The sequence below is a fragment of the Gavialis gangeticus genome, unplaced genomic scaffold (genome assembly GCF_001723915.1).
Source record: "Gavialis gangeticus isolate Ggan-Ray unplaced genomic scaffold, GavGan_comp1, whole genome shotgun sequence".
Lineage (NCBI taxonomy): Eukaryota > Metazoa > Chordata > Crocodylia > Gavialidae > Gavialis > Gavialis gangeticus.
Window position 1 is genome coordinate 181,124,445 of NW_017728992.1, and position 18,341 is coordinate 181,142,785.

The 18,341-nt window shown below is 47.6% G+C and overlaps 1 protein-coding gene across 1 annotated transcript; it reads right to left on the bottom strand.

The window, feature by feature from the left end:
- Nucleotides 1–4,446: 4,446 nt before the first annotated feature.
- LOC109299027 (RNA-directed DNA polymerase homolog) lies at nt 4,447–4,863 on the bottom strand. Its single transcript, XM_019519500.1, has one exon. The coding sequence runs from the start codon at nt 4,861–4,863 to the stop codon at nt 4,447–4,449; it is 417 nt and encodes a 138-aa protein (XP_019375045.1).
- Between the last annotated feature and the right edge of the window lie 13,478 nt (nt 4,864–18,341).

Consider the following 18,341-nt stretch of genomic DNA (forward strand, 5'->3'; position numbering starts at 1 on the left):
GCCCTGGGAGCCACGTAACACCATGTGCCTGCCACTGCCAGGTTGTGCTGCATCCCCTGCCCACCCAGTAGTGGCAGGCACATGGCTTTGTATGGCTACCGAGGCAGCGGCAGAGGTGTGCAGAGCCCAGCACACAGTGGCAGCCTGCCTCCACCCCGTGCACAAATCCAGGGGGCACATGCTCCCCATGCCCCCCGGGAGTGGGCTCAGTGGTGGGAGGTCCCCTGCACCCCTAGACAAGCCACCCAGGACTCTGACCATCCCATGACCCACCCCGGGACCCCATTCACCCCAGCCCCTGCCCCTGAGACACTCCCTCCCTCACTGTAGGGACCTCGATCTTCCCCCCCCCATGCCCCTTCCCCTCCACAGACTTGCCTGCTGTGGCGGGTGGTGCTCCACACACTGCCAAGCTGTGATCCTGGCTGTATGCAGGCTGCAGCTGTGTGTATATGTCTGTGCATGTTCCCTGCTGTAGCTGCCTGGAGCCCACACCTTGGGCCCTCTGCACTGCCACCACTGCCCCACATTTGGGGAGCTAAGCCCCATTAGCCCTGGCCTTCCACAGCCTATGCCCACCACGGATAACGGGGGACTGCCATGGATGACAGCAGCCAGCATGCGCAGCAAGTCAATGCTGGCTCTGTCAAGTCCAGGCACACTATGATTAGCAAGGGAACACCACCTCCCACCTCCCCACTACTTTGACCTGTGTTAACCACCCCTTTCCCCCTGTACTTTGACCAGGTCATACAAAGGCCAGACTTGAGGCTTCTGTCTGTGCCAATGCCAGGGATGGGGCATATGTGATCATGGTCAGTTGTGGTGGGGGAGGCTGTTGGGCAGGGGTCCCCAACACTGGTGTTTGGGTCAATGAGTCACAGTGTCTGGGGCACTGAGGTTAGTAACAGCTCTTATCCTCAGACCAAGTGCCCAGAACCCCACCATCATTGGCAATAGGTAATTCTGAGCAGGGCGTCCACAGGTGCCAGTGAAAACTGCTACTGTTGCACTGCAGAAAATATGTTAGCAGAGCAGTGCTCCCAAGCCTTTGCACAAAAGCAGTAGCCTTGAGCATACCTTCTCTGAAAGTTACCTTTTACTTGTGCTGTTTGAATTTCAAAAACCCCACTCCCCAAAACCACTTATTCACTTGGTGGTCTTACAGAATACCCAAAAAACGGTGTTTTGTGATCTTGCGGGAACATTAAGTGCAACCACGCACTATATGAATATCAGGTTATTTCTTTCCCTAACATCCATGATAGTGCACACTGAGGATCTGAGTAGTTTAAGGATTACTGTTAAGATTACTATTAGGGTAGGATAGCATGACAACATGCCCTGGCCCCTTATTCCCAGCACCACAAAACAGCACTGCACAGCACATGCACAGGCATGATAAGGTTCACACACAATTTTATTTATCATCCCCTTTTCTTATCCCAGTACTGGGTGGGACCAAGTGCACCCCTCACATGCTGAAGAAGGCGTTGATTTCTGTGGCAATGTCATCCTTGGTATGGGGGGTCAGGATCATGTAGTGCTGTGATGGGTATCCATCCAGCTGTTGGTGGAGGTGGTATGGCAGACCAGGCTGGTTCCCCATGCCATCTTGCATTTGCTAAGTGTCCTGAACAGGAGTGCAGCTGTGCATGGGACACCAGCAGAATCAGCAGCAGCAGGTTATAGTGGTTCAGGCAGCGTTCAGCCTGCACAAAGAGCTCATTGTGCATGGCCTGGGGCACAAGAAATGGTGGCAGGCTCTGTGCCCATTGGCATAGGGAGAGGTGGCCATCCCCTGGGCGCCTCACCAGAGAGTATGGTGGCTACCCAACAAGACCCCCCCCAACAGTTGTCTTGCAAACCCACATGAGACAATCCTGCGTACTGAGGGCGGTGCAGCAGTGTATCAGAGCAGTTGTCCTGCATGGGCAGATGAGGGAGTGGGGAAAAGTGTTCAGAGTGGAGGCGGGGCACTGACCACAGTGGACATAGCAAGGGAGAGGGGTGGAGGAGCATCCAGTGGCCTCCTGGCCAGTGTGTCTGACCAGTTGACTTACCATTCTCACTGTGCATCACCATGCATGGCCAAGCCGCAATCTGAGGGAAGACAGGGGATTACAATTGTTGCTGAGCATCTTATCTGTGAAATGTTGCAAAGATTTACAAAGGGCTTCTGTCTCTTGGCTCTCCAGAGGTAACATCTATACATGGAGAGGAGTTCAGCTCCAGGTACAGAACACCTCAAGGTCACATGCTAAATATATAAATTATGTTTCCATATGAAAAAATAAGTTTCTATATGTCTGACTTAAGCTTCCATGAGTGTTTTGCCCAAAGGATGCCACTTGTCAACCCTTTATGGGCAGTGTAACAGGGATAACTCCCTGGAGCCTTTCTGTTGGTGGCTCCACCTTCCTGTCCTGGGCTAACCGCCTGCTTACTCACCTGTCATGCCTTGATCTTAATTGATTGAGTGATGTAATTAGCGGAAGACTGCTCACTTTATATGCCCAATGTCAGGGGGCGCTATCTGCGGCTTCTTTTTCCTCCCCTACACTGCAGCCCAAGCCTCACAGATGGTACTTAACATGGTTTTCCCTATGCCTTGGCCCTCTTCTTTACTTCTGGGGCCCCCCCACTGCCCCCTCTCGCTCCAGGGCTCCTCACTGCCCCTCTCGCTCCAGGGCTCCTCACTGCCCCCTCTCGCTCCAGGGCTCCTCACTGCCCCCTGGCTCCGGAGCTGGGGCCAATGCACCCCAAACAATGCTGCGTCCTCTCCTGCGCCAGGAAACCCCACGCTACCGTGGCATCCCTATGAGGCCTCCTCCACCCCTAATAGCCTCACCCAGTCCTCCGGTAAAATCATAAACACAAAACACAAAGCCCCTGGGCTATAATGTAAACTAAACCGTCTGGTCAAAAACCATGTTCTGTCCCTACCGGGAAAATACTCCAACTCAGCCACAACCAGGGGATGCTCCTGCAGTCTATCTTCCCCTTTCTCTCCACACTGGCCAAGCTCCCCCCTCCTTGGCCGCCGGAGGGGAACTGCTCTCCTGGCCTTATGCTTGGGCTTAAGAAGGGGCCAAGCCCTGCCCCTTCCTGTCAGCTGATCCCCTTGGTTCTCCTAGCAACCAGCACCTGTGCTGCCTTGGTGACTCACAACTGAGCCTCCCCCTTCTCACCACTAGGGGTCTCTCCTGAGCCATTTCTGCTTTTAGGCGCAGGGCACCGAGTGCTCTGTGACACACCTCCCCACCTTTTTAACTCCCAACTCACTAAGCCGTGTCTTCCTTCGCACCTGTTGCTCCAATCGTCTGGGGCTCTTCTCTCAGCCTTTTCCCCGGCACCCAGTAATTCAAGCTCAGGAAGCAGAGGTTTTCAGGTGCTTCCTACTCGCCTTTTACCCAAGACGCACCGTGTGGGATTTGTTGGGAGTTACCCACCACAGGTAGTCCCCCCACACTAGCCAACCTTGGTAGGGTGCCCTTAGGCCTATTTTCTTTTCTTTTTTCTCCATGTTCGGGTAGACGGTTCTGGTCATGGTGTACTTTCCTGACAGAGGCAGCGGGTGGCCTCACTGCAGTTGTTGGGGATCCGCCTCCCTGTCACCCCGTTATTTTTCTTCCTTACCCGGTAGCCTCCTGGCCCCCCTGGCCTCACTTCTTCTTCATATTGTCTCAAGAGAAAGTCGGCGTTTATGTTTTGGGTTCCGGGATGGTGTTTTATGTTGAAACAATACAGCTGCAGACTAACGGCCCATCTCATCCGCCTTGCGTTATCCGTCTTCATACTCTGCAGCCAGTGCAGGGGCAGGTGGTTGGTGACCAAGGTGAACTGCCACCCTAACAAGTAATATCGCAGTGTCTCAATAGCCCACTTTATCTCCAGACACTCTTTCTCCACTGTGGCAAAACTTTGTTCCAGTGGGTGTAATTTCCTACTTATGTAGGCTATAGGGTGCTCTTCTCCTTCTTGCTGTACCAACACAGCTCCAATAGCCACATCCAATGCATCGGTCTGCACCAAGAAGGGTTTACTGAAATCCGGAGTATACAAAAGCCGTTGTAGGCATAGTGCCTCCTTCACGGCTCGAAATGCCTCTTCTGCTTCTGATGTCCATTTCACTTGGGTCGGAGCTCCTGCTTTTATCATATTTGTCAATGGTACTACTACACCTGCCAAGCAGGGTATAAACTTCCTATAATAACCAGCCAGTCCTAGGAAAGACCTCACTTTCTTTTTAGTACAGGGTGCTCAATATTTCTGCACCGCCTCCACCTTGCTCAGCAAAGGTCTCACTTTTCCGCTTCCTACTAGGAACCCCAGATATTGCGTTTCCTTTTCCCCCACTGTACATTTCTTTGGGTTGGCTGTCAACCCAGCCCTTCTTAAATCTTGCAGTACCGCCCTCAGTGCAGTGAGGTGCTCAGCCCAACCCTATGTGTATATCACGATGTCGTCAATGTATGCCGCAGCGTAACCCCCATGGGGAGGCAAAACTTTGTCCATTAATAGCTGGAATGTGGCTGCAGCTCTGTGCAATCTGAATGGCATCTGTTGGAATTGAAAAAGACCCCACGGAGTGGCAAACGCTGTTTTTTCCTGGTCTTTGGGTGCCACGTGGACCTGCCAGTATCCTTTGGTCAAGTCCAATGTGGAGATGTAGTTAGTTTGCCTGACGCTCTCCACCAGTTCGTCTACTCGGGGGATTGGACAGGCATCAAACTTAGCCATTGCATTTACTTTTCGGTAGTCAACACAGAGGCGGATTTTTCCATCAGGCTTAGGTACCGCCACGATGGGACTTTGCCAACTGCTGCGAGATTCACAGATAATACCCTTCTCCAGCATCATTGTAATCTCCACTCTTATCGGGTCTTGGAGGTGCTGAGGAATCCATCTCCAATGCTTACCAGGCCCGGAGGAGTTTTTATCCGGTGTACCACGCCTCAGGCTTCCCCAGGGTTTCCCTGGAACACGTCTTCATACTCCTTGACCAACTTGGCAGCCTGTCTTCTCTGGTCTTCCGACAGTCGCGTGGACAGTTCTACGTCCCCCGGCCCACTTTCCTCCATTAACATCGGTCCCAATTCCAACTCTTCAGGGTGAAGGGCTAAATACATACACTCGCGGTCTTCCCACCTCTTCAACATATTGACATGGTATACTTGCCTCTTTTTCTTCTTATCGGTCTGGTATACTTCGTAATCCATGGGCCCCACTTGGGGTACTACCTCGTAAGGTCCCTGCCACTGGGCAAGTAACTTGCTTTCACTGTCTGGCAGCAGAACCAACACGCGATCTACCACGTCAAATCTCCTTTCCCGGGCACGTCTGTTGTAATGCTGCGCTTGTTGTTGCTGGGCTTCTTGGAGATTTCCCATGACCATGTTCTAGACCGCTTCAAGGCGTTCCCGCAGTTGGATCACATGTTGGAGGACGTTCTGGTCTCTATGCCGCTGTTCCTCCCAACCCTCCTTAACTAAGTCCAGAATCCCCCTTGGTTGCCAGCCGTATAACAACTCAAATGGTGAGAACCCAGTCGAGGCCTGAGGTGCTTCTCTTACCGCAAATAACAGAGGGGGTATCATTTTGTCCCAATTCTGTGGGCTCTCAACCACAAACTTTTTCAGCATTTGCTTCAGTGTCTGATTGAAACGTTCCACAAGCCCATCCATTTGTGGATGATATATGGCTGTCTTCAGATGTTTGATCCCCAAGGCTTTACTCACTCCTTCGAACACGTGGGATGTAAAGTTCATCCCTTGATCAGTCAGTATTTCCTTCGGAAGCCCTACTCGGGAGAAGATCTTCAATAGCTCATTCGCCACCTTCGGCACAGACACCATCCACATCGGTACTGTTTCCGGGTACCTAGTCGCATAGTCTAGTAGCACTAATATATATTGGTTGCCTGTGCTACTCTGGGGAAGTGGCCCCACGATGTCCACTGCTACCATCTCAAAGGGGACCTCTACCAGAGGCATTAGAATCAAAGGAGCCTTTGGGGGCGGCCTGGGGTTCACTTTTTGGCAGTCAGGACATGAAGCACAATATCATGCGACTTCCTGAACTAGTTCTGGCCAAAAAAGCCTTGCCCGGATGCGTGCCTCTGTTTTGTCCCGGCCCAAATGCCTGCCCATGGGGAGTTCATGAGCCACTTTCAATAAGGCCCGTTGGTATCACCACGGAACCAACAGCTGAGCGACCTCCCCTCCTTCTGGTTTCCCTCGCTTGATCCGGTATAGGAGGCCGTCTCTTACCTCGAACCTTGGAGTTGTTTTCATTAGTTCTGGTCACAATACCTCGTCTTTCCGAGAGAGATGTTCCTGCAGCGCCCACTGAAAATCTGACTCTCGACTCTGTTCTAGTTGTAAGTGCTCATCTTCCCACAAACGGGCGATGTCCACTCTTTGTTCCGCTCTCTCCTCGTGAGGAGACTGCTCAGTTTCACCCACGAAACCTTCTGTGGTCTCTTTGCACCTCACATTAGCTATTTCTTCTAGCAACTCGGGCCAGTCGCAGCTCAGTACTACTGGGTAGGGTAAATGGTCTGAGACCCCCACTAACATTGGGCGGGTCTTGTTGCCTAGTTGCAGAGTGACCCTCACCCTGTCGAAAATGAGGGCATCCCCGCACCAGCACTGCGTCCTCATGCAGTTCCCTCTTCCCCTCTCCCTTGTTGGTAATACGTTGCTCTGTACCACCATCTTCTTGGAGCCCGAGTCCAAAGTAGCCGTGACTCTTTTCCCCTCTACTACTACTACTGTCAACAAGGGGGAGACTCATCCCCCACCTTGGGGGCAACTCGGGCTCCGTAGCCGCACAGTCCTACCTGCACCGTTGACTGGGTTCGCGTGCTTTTGATCAGGGTGGATAACAGGGCCTGTTGCCTTATGGCTTGGTCCAGTAGGTCTTGCACCTTTTGATGTAATTGCTCCACCGCTTGCTCCTTCCTCTGCATGGGCCCAAAGGCTGTCTTCTATACATGGGCGAACCAGCGTCTTATGGTGCATGCTGCCGTATAAAGCCTTCCCGGCCAATGCACCATTGTAACAGGGATAACTCGCTGGAACCTTTCTGTTGGTGGCTCTGCCTTCCTGTCTTGGGCTAACCGCCTGCTTACTCACCTGCCATGCCTTGATCTTAATTGATTGAGTGATTTAATTAGTGAGAGGCTGCCCACTTTATATGCCCGGTCAGGGGGCGCTATCTGCGGCTTCTTTTTCCTCCCCTACACCGCAGCCCAAGCCTCACAGATGGTACTTGACATGGTTTTCCCTATGCCTTGGCCCTTCTTTACCTCTGGGGCCCCCCCACTGCCCCCTCTCACTCCAGGGCTCCTCACTGCCCCCTCTCGCTCCGGAGCTCCTCACTGCCCCCTGGCTCCGGGACTGGAGCCAATGCACCCCAAACAATGCTGCGCCCCCTCCAGCACCAGGAAACCCCACGCTACCATGGCATCCCTATGAGGCCTCCTCCACCCCTAATAGCCTCACCCGGTCCTCCAGTAAAATAGTAAACACAAAACACAAAGCCCCTGGGCTATAACGTAAACTAAACGTCCAGTCAAAAACCAAGTTCTGTCCCTACCGGGAAAATACTCCAACTCAGCCGCAAGCAGGGGATGCTCCTGCAGTCTATCTTCCCCTTTCTCTTCACACTGGCCAAGCTCCCCCCTCCTTGGCTGCCGGAGGGGAACTGCTCTCCTGGCCTTATGCTTGGGCTTAAGAAGGGGCCAAGCCCTGCCCCTTCCTGTCAGCTGATTCCCTTGGTTCTCCTAGCAACCAGCACCTGTGCTGCCCTGGTGACTGGCAGTTGAGCCTCCCCCTTCTCACAACTAGGGGTCTCTCCTGAGCCATTTCTGCTTTTAGGCGCAGGGCACCCGAGTGCTCTGCGACAGGCAGGCACTTTCTTTTTTAATGCAAGATATTACCTAGCCACTTCACATTTCTAGAAGGGCAATTAGCACATACTCAGACCGAGTTCCCTGGCTTTGTTCTCCTGCTGCAGCAACAGGAGCAGTTGACCAAGGGGTTTGTTAAAAGTTTACCACCATTTTTAGCCCTCCTACCCCCACCCACCTTCCACCTGTGGGGAATTAAATCTTGTTTCTCTCATTACCACTCTGTATCTGATGCAAGCCAGGAAATGTTTGGCTTTGCTTACATAACCCAACACCCAGACCCAGGCATTATTAACCCTTCCCAATAAAGAAGGCAGACAGGGATGGGAAATACATTTTTATTACACATAAGAACATACTAAAATGACAAAAAAAATACCACAGGATGCCTACTCCCCAGGTCCCCTGTTTACAAATAAGCAGCACCAAACAAATACAAACCCCTCTCCTGCCAATTTGTTTTTTTTCCCAGCCATGTACTCCCTGTCTAACCCACCCCTTCCTCCCTGAACCATAGTAGTACTCCCCTGGCCCTGCTGGCATCGGGGCACCCCTCAGACAAAAGCAATCTAGGTGAGGGAACAGGCTTCCCTGTTATTCCCTGTTATTCCCTGTGCACTTCCCTGATATTCCTGGCTACCTCCTGGACAGAGGTAAGCTGAGAGAAGCTTGTGTGCACTTTCTGGGCCGATCCGCTTGCGAATAGGGTGCTTGTTCACATGCTTAAGGACATGATCCTTAATCAATGCATGTCTCCTGGAGATCTGCATTGCACTGCATATCCAGCTCAGAAAACTGGTTTGTAGGGTCTAGAAGCTGCTTCCTGAATTCAATAGTGCTGGCCACGCTTTGTGTCTCCCATTCATCATCCACTCAAGCACCTCTTGGACTTTGTCCCACCAGTCATCCGCGGCAGTCACTTGGGATTGTGCAGCCTCCACCAAAGCCTCCATCATGCTCCCTCTGTAGCTTTGGTGCCTACGAGCGCATTCCTACATCCACTCTTCTCCAGCATGAGATGAGGTCCAAGGTTTGGATGCACATCCCCGGCTTCCATCATGTGTGGCAGCTGGTAACAGGAATATGAAAACAAAGTGTTTGTGGTCAAGTATCTCTTCCCCAAACATTAAAAAGAAGGTTAACCACCTCCAACACTATATACAGAAACCCCACAACACATCCAACCCAATGGCACTGAAACAGTTCCTGCCATAGTGGTGCAAATGGATATAATGCCCATTCCTCGATGCTTACAAGTACCCATGATCTGAAAGCTGACCGTATTTGTGAAGACTAAAGTTAAAAAAACCCATTAAATACTTTATCCTTCTCTGCATCATCCATAACTAGTTTGCCTTCTACATTCCTGAAGGGACCTATGGTTTCTTTGGTCTTCCTCTTACTTTTGCCATACTTGCAGGATCCCTTTTTATTGCCTTTTATTTCCCTTGCCAGTTGCATCTTAAGTTGTGCCTCAACCTTCCTAATTTTCTCCCTGCATGCTCATGCAATATCCTTATACTTTTCAGTACTATGATCAAGTTTCCACTTCTTGTAGGATTCCTTTTTAAGTTTCAATTCATTGAAGAGATTGCTGTCTAGCCAGGCTGGCCGCCTGTTGCACTTTCCATTCTTCCATCACATTGGAATAGCTTGCCCCTGAGCTCTTAAAAGGGCCTCCATAAAGTACAGCTACTTTCCCCCCGACTCCTTTTCCCCTCAGGCTTGCTGCCTTGGGGTCCTGCCCATCAGGTTCCTGAGTCTGCTGAAGTCTGTTCTTCTAAAGTCCACCATCTTTATACTGCTGGTCTCCTTCCTTCCTCCTGTTAGGATCATTTTGTGGTCAGTGGACATGTCTACACAAGACACTGACTGCGCAGCAGCCCATAACTGCTGTGCAGTAGCACCACGTGACTGAAAACATGACACGATGCTACTGTGCAGTAGTCTTGGGCTACTGTGCAGTCAGCATTATGAAAAAGCCATTCAGCATTGCTACTGTGCAGTAACTCCAGTTACTGTGCAGTCATTTAGTACTTGTCTATACAAGTTGTTGTATAGAAAAGTACTAAATGACTGTGCGGTAATGACTGAGCAGTTAGCATCTCATGTAGACATGGCCACTATGACCCAAGTTGCCTTCTACCTTCACAAACAATTAGTTTTCTTGACTTGCTGCTCACAAGCAATGAACATCTCCTCTAGTTGACGTCTCTACCATCTGTACCAAAAAGTTATCGTCAACACATTCCAAGAATTTGCTGGACTGCTTATGTACTGTTGTGTTTCCTTCCCAGCAGATGTCCCAATTATTAAAGCCCCCCATGAGAACCAGGTCCTGTGATTTGGAAGCTTCTGTGTATTGTTTAAAGAAGATCTCGTCCACCTCCTCCTCCTGGTTTGGTGGTCTTTAGCAGATGCCCACCATAACATGTGTTGTTGGAGTGCAATTCACTGTCTTGGACCTAAGAGCCCTGAGGCACCCACCTCTACCCTTCGACCTAAGTCAAATCTCTGCACCTCATGTTCCCCTCTACTTTTTTGTCTGTCTCCCCTATTTTGAGTCAAGACCTTCAGAGAATGGGCCTACCACAGTGCAGGTTTTACCTCTAGATACTACCCTAATTGATAATTAGGAAGTTCCATTGTATCATTACTTGTAAGAAATAACATAAAGAGCAAGAAGAGTTAAGCTAAGTATAGGAGGCTCAAAAGATAGATGCGAACAGGTTATATTTGGCTATATCTGGCTCGGTATCAATTAAGAACAAATCCCAGATACTATAAAATAGATGAGTCTGTAGATGACTCTTTCAGATGGGTCACTTTCTATATGTGCCAGTGTCAGTTGAGAAACAGTTGATGGTGGATTGTCTTTCCAGTCTGAGTATTTCTTTCTGTGTTGTGTACCATTAACAGGCCTCTTTCAGCCATTACTTGTTAAACTTATCTATATCCAAATAATCAATCTGGGGGTCTCTTATCAGGGGGGATTTTAAAATATTTTATTTTGCTAGAGATTCCTTCCTACCCATCTCCCAAATCATGAATCACAAGACAGAGCTATAACATATATAAATAAAAAACAGACTTGGGAAATCATCTCCTGGACATGTTGAAGCCCTATTTCATAACACTTCTCTGTTTGTTCTCATCAGAATCTCATGTACCAGTGTTTGAGTATTATGTACCAAATATTCCCAAGAAGTACCACCATCTAGCAAACAAGATTGTGTTTCACTCCTTGTTCTTGTTTTATCTTTTCTTGCCTCCTCACTGTTTTATGTCATTTTCTGAAGTTTGCTAAAGTTTCAGGCTTAAGAGCCATATAAACACAAAACATTTTGTACACAAGACCATGTTAGCTTTATTATGATCAACTCAGAATACCATAAGCAGCAAGAGGAACAACAATGTCCTCTTTCTACAATATTGGGCTGTTAAGACTGCCTAATTTAAAGCTATATCAGCAGCCTTGGTTCTGGTGCAGCCTTACAAAAAGTGTGACGTGCAATTACCACAGGTAGAAATTTGAAATGACCCCAATACAAGCATGTTGTAAGTATCAATAGAACTCCAAGTTGTCCTGCATTAGCCATCTCTGGCAAAAAAAAAGCAGCTTCAGGTGGTGCACATAAAGTGGGTACTTCCTTGAAATAGTGCCCGAACACTGAACAACAGATACCTTTCTCAATAATATAATCCTGAAAATTCTTGGATAAGCTTCCTAGAGGTGTCTATCTTCTCTTAGTTTGTAAACATTTCAGAGCAAAAAACAGATCTTTTTGTCTCTGGCAGGATGGGGCCTAGCCTTCTAACCCAAGTGCATTACGGGGTGATGGTAATAATGACAATCTGGTACTAATTTCTACTTAAATATTGAGAGCAACTGCTATAATGGAGGAGGGTGGGACACTTGAGATGAATAAATATTATTCAGCGGTTTGGAAGCAATCCTATTTTCTATAATAAAAAAACCCCCTTGATTTGGTCAAAACACTATCCTTTCAGTTATCTAAGATAGGGCTGTTGAACTGGTGGCCACCAGGTCACAGGTAGCCCACAAGGGGCCAGCATGCAGCGCACAGGCCCCAGTGATCATCTGTCCCACTACCACAAGGTGGGGGGCCACATACTGTCTGCACAGCCCACACAGTAGGTAACTATGCGTGGCCAGCACAGGCTGAGGGCGTAGGGGAGCTATGAGCTGGTGATGACACTGTATGGGGGCAAGGGGACACACATCATCAGTCACTGTTTTTTAAGAAGAAAAAGAAAAAGAAAATAAGAAGACCAAGTCTTGCTCAGTTCTCTGAAGAAGCTGAGAAAAGTTTTTCTATACTTATCTTCAAGATAGTTCTTGGCTGTGTCAACACCACGACAACAGCACAGTGCACCCATTCTGTGTCACAGCGCATCATGGGCAGCCAAGGTTGAGGCTACTCAGGGCATTGAGGTGCTGACTAGGGTCAGGAGGAACAAGCAGAATCCAGGGACAAGCCAGGGTCGCCAACTGGTTAGAGAGTCGCACCCAGAGGGTGGTAGTGGATGGGTCCTTCTCGAAGGAAGGACGTGGGAAGTGGGGTCCCACAGGGCTCGGTCCTTGGGCCTGCACTGTTCAATATCTTCATCAGTGATTTGGACGAGGGGGTGCAAAGCACCCTGTTCAAGTTTGCTGATGACACTAAGATGTGGGGGGAAGTGGGCACAATTGAGGGGAGCAACAGGCTACAGTTAGACCTAGATAGGTTACAAGGATGGGCGGAGGAGAACAGGATGGGGTTTAACACAGACAAGTGTAAGGTGATGCACCTGGGGAGGAACAATAGGCACCATACATACAGGCTGGGGAACTCCCCTCTTGTCAGCACGGAGGTGGAAAAGGATCTGGGAGTCATTATTGACTCCAAGATGAACATGAGTCGGCAATGTGGGGAGGCGGCTAGGAAGGCCAACTGCACCTTGTCGTGCATCCACAGATGCATCTCGAGCAGGTCCAAGGAGGTGATCCTCCCCCTCTATGCGGCACTGGTCAGGCCGCAGCTGGAGTACTGCGTCCAGTTCTGGGCGCCGCACTTTAAGAGGGATGTGGACAGCATCGAGAGGGTCCAGAGGAGGGCCACTCGTATGATCAAGGGACAGCAGGGTAGGTCCTATGAGGAAAGGTTGCGGGACCTGAACCTGTTCAGCCTTCAAAAGAGAAGGCTGAGGGGGGATCTTGTGGCCTGTTATAAACTGGTTAGGGGGGATCAGCAGGCGCTGGGGGAGTCCCTGTTCCCCCGAGCGCCGCAAGGAGTGACCAGGAACAATGGTCACAAGCTGGCGGAGGGAAGGTTTAAGTTGGACATCAGGAGGCGCTACTTCACGGTCAGGGCGGCTAGAGTCTGGAACCAGCTTCCAAGTGAGGTGGTGCAGGCTCCCACCCTGGGGGTTTTTAAGAGGAGGTTGGATGACCACCTTACTGGGGTCATTTGACCCCAGTGCTCTTCCTGCCATGGCAGGGGGTCGGACTAGATGATCTGCTCAGGTCCCTTCCGACCCTAGAAACTATGAAACTAGGTCAGGTAGCCAGGGGGTCACTCTGAGAGCAGGGTCTAGAAAGAAGTTGAGTCAGGAAGCTGAGAGATCAGGAGATGAAGCAGAGTGGAATCATAAAGAAATCAGACTCAGAACCTGGGAGAGTAAGCTTGGTCAAGAAGCCAGGAGATCAAGCAGAGAGCAGAGTTGGAACAGAAGCCAAAGAGGACTGAAAAGCAGTCTAGGATTGAGCCCAGGTGCTGCCTGTTACTGCTCAGGAGCTTATATGGGAAAAATAGAGGGTCACCCCAATTGCCTACTCTTGTGACAGGGAGTGAGTGGATGGAGCACTAGGCCAGGATGGAAGCTTCAGACCAGCCTTTCCCAATCTGAGTAACCAGCTGTAGGATGGCAGGCTGTGCTAAATGCTGTACCATTCAAGCTAAGGCCCCAGGTTTGAGGCTGTAGCCTGACATTCTGTTTCTGATCACACCCTGCCTGTCAATGCCTATACAAATACTCCAGCCTGGACAGATCCTGGTGAGACTACTCCAAGATCATCTCCAGTGTCTATTTTCAAGTATGCTGGACACTGTAAAAACTTCAATGGCTTTCCAGCCTAGTGCTCTTATGGATTCCATTCTGAGGTATCTAAGTCTCTCTCCATGCACCGTCAATGGAGCATAGGTGCTTTCCTCAGAGTTATGGGTTTCACTGGGAAGGCTGGCATCTATAAGTTAGATGTTACAGTACCTAACTTGTATTTGCCCAAGTCCTTTTTGTAACCCCGATACCTTCTATGTAAATTTTGTGGTATTTGTGGAGTTTCTGACTCCTTTTCCATCTAGTGATAGAGGGCATGTCTACACGTGCAATTACTGCTCAGTAATTTACTGCAGTAAGTTACTGCACAGTAAGTGGCTTTTATGCCAGCATCTACATGCGCAGGCATTACAGAGCAATAATGCTTTGTGCAGACTGATTTGGGATTAAAGTTACTCCCAAATTAGTCCACACACACTGGGTTACTGCACAGTAACTGTTTGGGCATAAATTTGCTACCTGCATCATATACGGAGCAAATTTACCCTAGTCAGCGTAAGTTGCCATAATTACTGTACAGTATGGACATACATGTGTAGATGTGCACCTGTACTGTGTGGTAATTTTCGGTTACTGTGCAGTAACTCAAGTTGAGGTTATAACCTAAACCATATTTGGCGGATTGGCTTGTTAAAGGTTATTTCAAACCTGTAATCCTCCATTAAAGTGTCATACAAATTAGAAACATATTTATATACAGATTCTTTAGTCTGTCTTATCTAAAAAGTTTTGCTCCTAAATGAGGATAATTTCACAAATATAGCATTTACCTCAACTATACACATTCATATAGCCCAGCTACGCAGAGAAAATAGAGTTCCTCTTCTTTGCCCATCTCAGCTTGAGCTTTCTCTTTCCTAGGCTGCTGTAATTGCCTCTCTCCACATCAGAGGCCCAGAGAGCCCTGGTTCATTTCACCTTTTCTCCTACACTGATTTATTTTCTAGTGTCTAATCTTCTGTGCCCATTTCTAATTGCCACTTCATAAAGATGGAGAATGAAAATATTTTCCTCTCATCTTGTCTTGAGAGCCTTCTGTTTGCTTTTTCTGAGAGGTGCTATGATGGCTAGGGTTTGAGTGCTCCAGTAATAAAAATAAAACTAATAAATAGATGGAAAGCAGGGCACTGAAGAGCACTGGTTATTATCTGTCTGCAGGCTTCTATATTTTATACTTATGAAATTCACAGGCAGAGGGAATTGTGGCAATTCATGTAAGCACAGTGACTCCCTAGACCTGAAGTGTTTTTGAAGCGGGTGGGATGTAGTTAGCAGGATGTCCTTTTATATCATTTTAAACAGCAAGACTGCAATATCCCTCTTAATTATTTCAGTGCATGGTAGGTCTGTATTACTGTCTAAATGACTCAAGGCTACAAATGTGCCAGAAAACTAAGAAAAACAAAAAGGGAACAAATGTTGTTACAAAGACCTTACAACATAGCTGACCAGATCTCTTCATACCACCCTGCAGCTTTTAATGTGGGACTGTGATTCCAGCTCCAGATTGTCTTGTTCATGCCTCCCATACAGTGTATTTTTTGCAGTACATCCTGGGACTTGTTTATATATATATTTTGTGCCACAGCCAGCTACAATTAGGGCATAATTATATGTGGTAGAGCAGTGAGAAAAACTTGGCTCACTAAGTTTCACAACCAGTAGTTCTCTTAGATCTAATAAAAACAATTTAATTGGTGTTCTTCTTTCTATTTAACATTTTAACTAGTTATGGTTTGAGCTGCTTCTCCAAAGTGCAGGAGTCTTTTGGATACATGGTTTTGGCTCAGACCCTACTACTGAGCCATTTCTTCTACTAATACAGAGAAGGTGGAGTAGTGCAAACCAAAAATGCTCACCATAAATAACTAACTCATGTTATGTTCAGTTAATTCTTATACATTTATGCAGGGCCAGCAACCTTTTTCTACCATGGGCCTGAGCTTGTGACCCAGCCCCCTACTCTGGGCCCAAATCTCTGCCCCACAAGATAGCTTAAGCCACCTTTACTTACTCTTGCAGCAAATTCATGGGCCCTCTGCTGTGAGGGTATGCACAGGCATGAGAGAGCAACAGGAGGGCTATGGAGAAGAGAGCTCTGGATAGGACAGGTGGATCAGTTCAGCTGTGGGTTAGACCTTCCCAGGTTACATCCAACCTCTTCAATTGGCTAGATCCAACCCACAGGACACAAGGATTTCTGACCCCTTGTGTTTGGGGGCTTATCTGAATTTCTAGATTATGCTTTCAGATTTATCTAGCTAACTACTTTAATCTTATGTTGATGTTCTAGTTCCCTTCTCATTTCACAGGATCACAGGAAAGTAGGGCTAGAAGGGACCTCACCAGGTCACCTAGTTCGGCCCCCTGCTCAAGACAGAATCATCCCTGACCAAACCATCCCAGCCAAGTGTCTGTTCAATTTGTAAATTGCTTTGAGCCTTTGTTGGGAAGTGTGATATATACTGGAAAATCAAATCAATAAACTAAACATAATAACATAAATGTGTTTAATGGATATTTTAAGTTGCTGTAACATATATAATGTGCGCACGTGCACACACATCCACAGAGTATTCTGGAAGCAGACCTGTCCAGCAGAGATATTGAAGTGAGGTCTAAACAAGCTGGTTTGATTACCAGAAGAAGTCTAGCTGTGATAATACACAGCTGCACTCCCTGGGATGCAAGAGACTCTTGACTGGTTCTGGTTCCAAGATACCCAAGTTATCTGTAAATGGGCTGTCTCTGCTCTATACAACCAGCATCCTGTGTAGATATATGCTAACTGACATAAGCCTTTTACTAGTAATGCTTACTTGTCAGCTGCAACTGCACCACTGAATTCAGAATAATTTTGAATTCTATGCCCATTGTCATCACAAAAAGTCAAATGAACACATTGTATAGCACAGTGACAATTAGGACATCACTCAGTAATCACAGATTTCTGTTAATAGGATCAGGGCAAGTAATCATATACACAGACCTAAAAATTATTAGTAGGGAGAAGAGAATCTGTTGAGATAACACAGGAAACAAGAACTGAATTGGAAGTTAAGTTTGCAAACTTAATCCAGTTAGAATATATTTAAAGATTGAGCAATAAAAATATTTTCTATCTTCTAGACTTCCCTCATTTGAGTTTGGTACAGCGTGTGTGTGTGCGTGTGTGTGCGTGCGTGCGCGCACAAGTGAGACAGAGTATTTCAGACCCTTTTGGAAGCAGGAATTATGTTACCATTTGGACACAGAACAATTAATTAAATTACCCCCAGTGATGCAGTAAATCAATACAGAGGCAGGAAGTCCTGATTACAAGTTTGTTGCTCTACATATTATGCCCCTGTGCTTGTACATTCACTAGACCACAAAGGACACTCTTACATGTGCACACAGAAAAGTGAGGAAATATGAAGAAGGCAAGAGAGACATATATCCAGAAAAACCATTGAAAAAAAGAAAAAGGAAAATAATACAGGACACACAGAGGTGATCATTTCAGAGAAACAAGAGCGTTTGTCCAAAGCCAAACACATGGAGACAAATTCAATCCTTGTGCAACTCAAGTGAAGTTAAAAAATGGAGTTACCTAAGAGGTAGCCTTGACCCAATAAATCAATGTAGTTTTATCTGGTGATCTGTTTAACAGAAACTTGCCTTATGCTAATCTATACTCTGTCCTTTTTCTAAGCATTACAAAATTTCTGAAAGGAATCATGACAAAAACTGGGGAGCTTTGGAGACTCATCTTTATACAAACAAGTTGTCTCCAAGTCATGCAAACTTTCTTCATTTACACAAACTCTCTGAAAAACAAAGGTTTATATACTCAGTGAAATGCTTATGTTAACACTTGCCTTTGTCCCTGCCATCTGCTAAGACTGTTACATGTTGCAGAGATGATCTCATTCCCTGTGCACAGAAAAATAAATTGGAGGCCAGATACCTAACAAATGAACACATCTCAGGCTGCATTTTTGAAAGGAAAGCAATTGGGCTAAATTGTATTAAATTACTTGCCACTAATTAACATGATTGTTCCACCTCTTCTTTAAAATATAAGGACTATACTAAATACAGAGTTCAATATTGCATAGTGCTGGGAGAACATTAAGAGCCTGGGCACCTTCAGCTGCCCTTGAAACCATCCAATGACGTGCGGGTCTACAGTACTTCACATGAGGGGTACTGAGCACCAAGATTGGGTGCTTCTTTCCATACAAGAGAAACAGTGGCTTCATTGTTGAGGAACTGGAGACCAGATTTGCAAATACCTAAATACCTTTAATAGTCTGGCCCTGAA

Bases quoted from the DNA above. Each gene is read 5' to 3' on its own strand.
- LOC109299027 (XM_019519500.1), bottom strand. From the start codon at position 4,863: ATGATGCTGGAGAAGGGTATTATCTGTGAATCTCGCAGCAGTTGGCAA.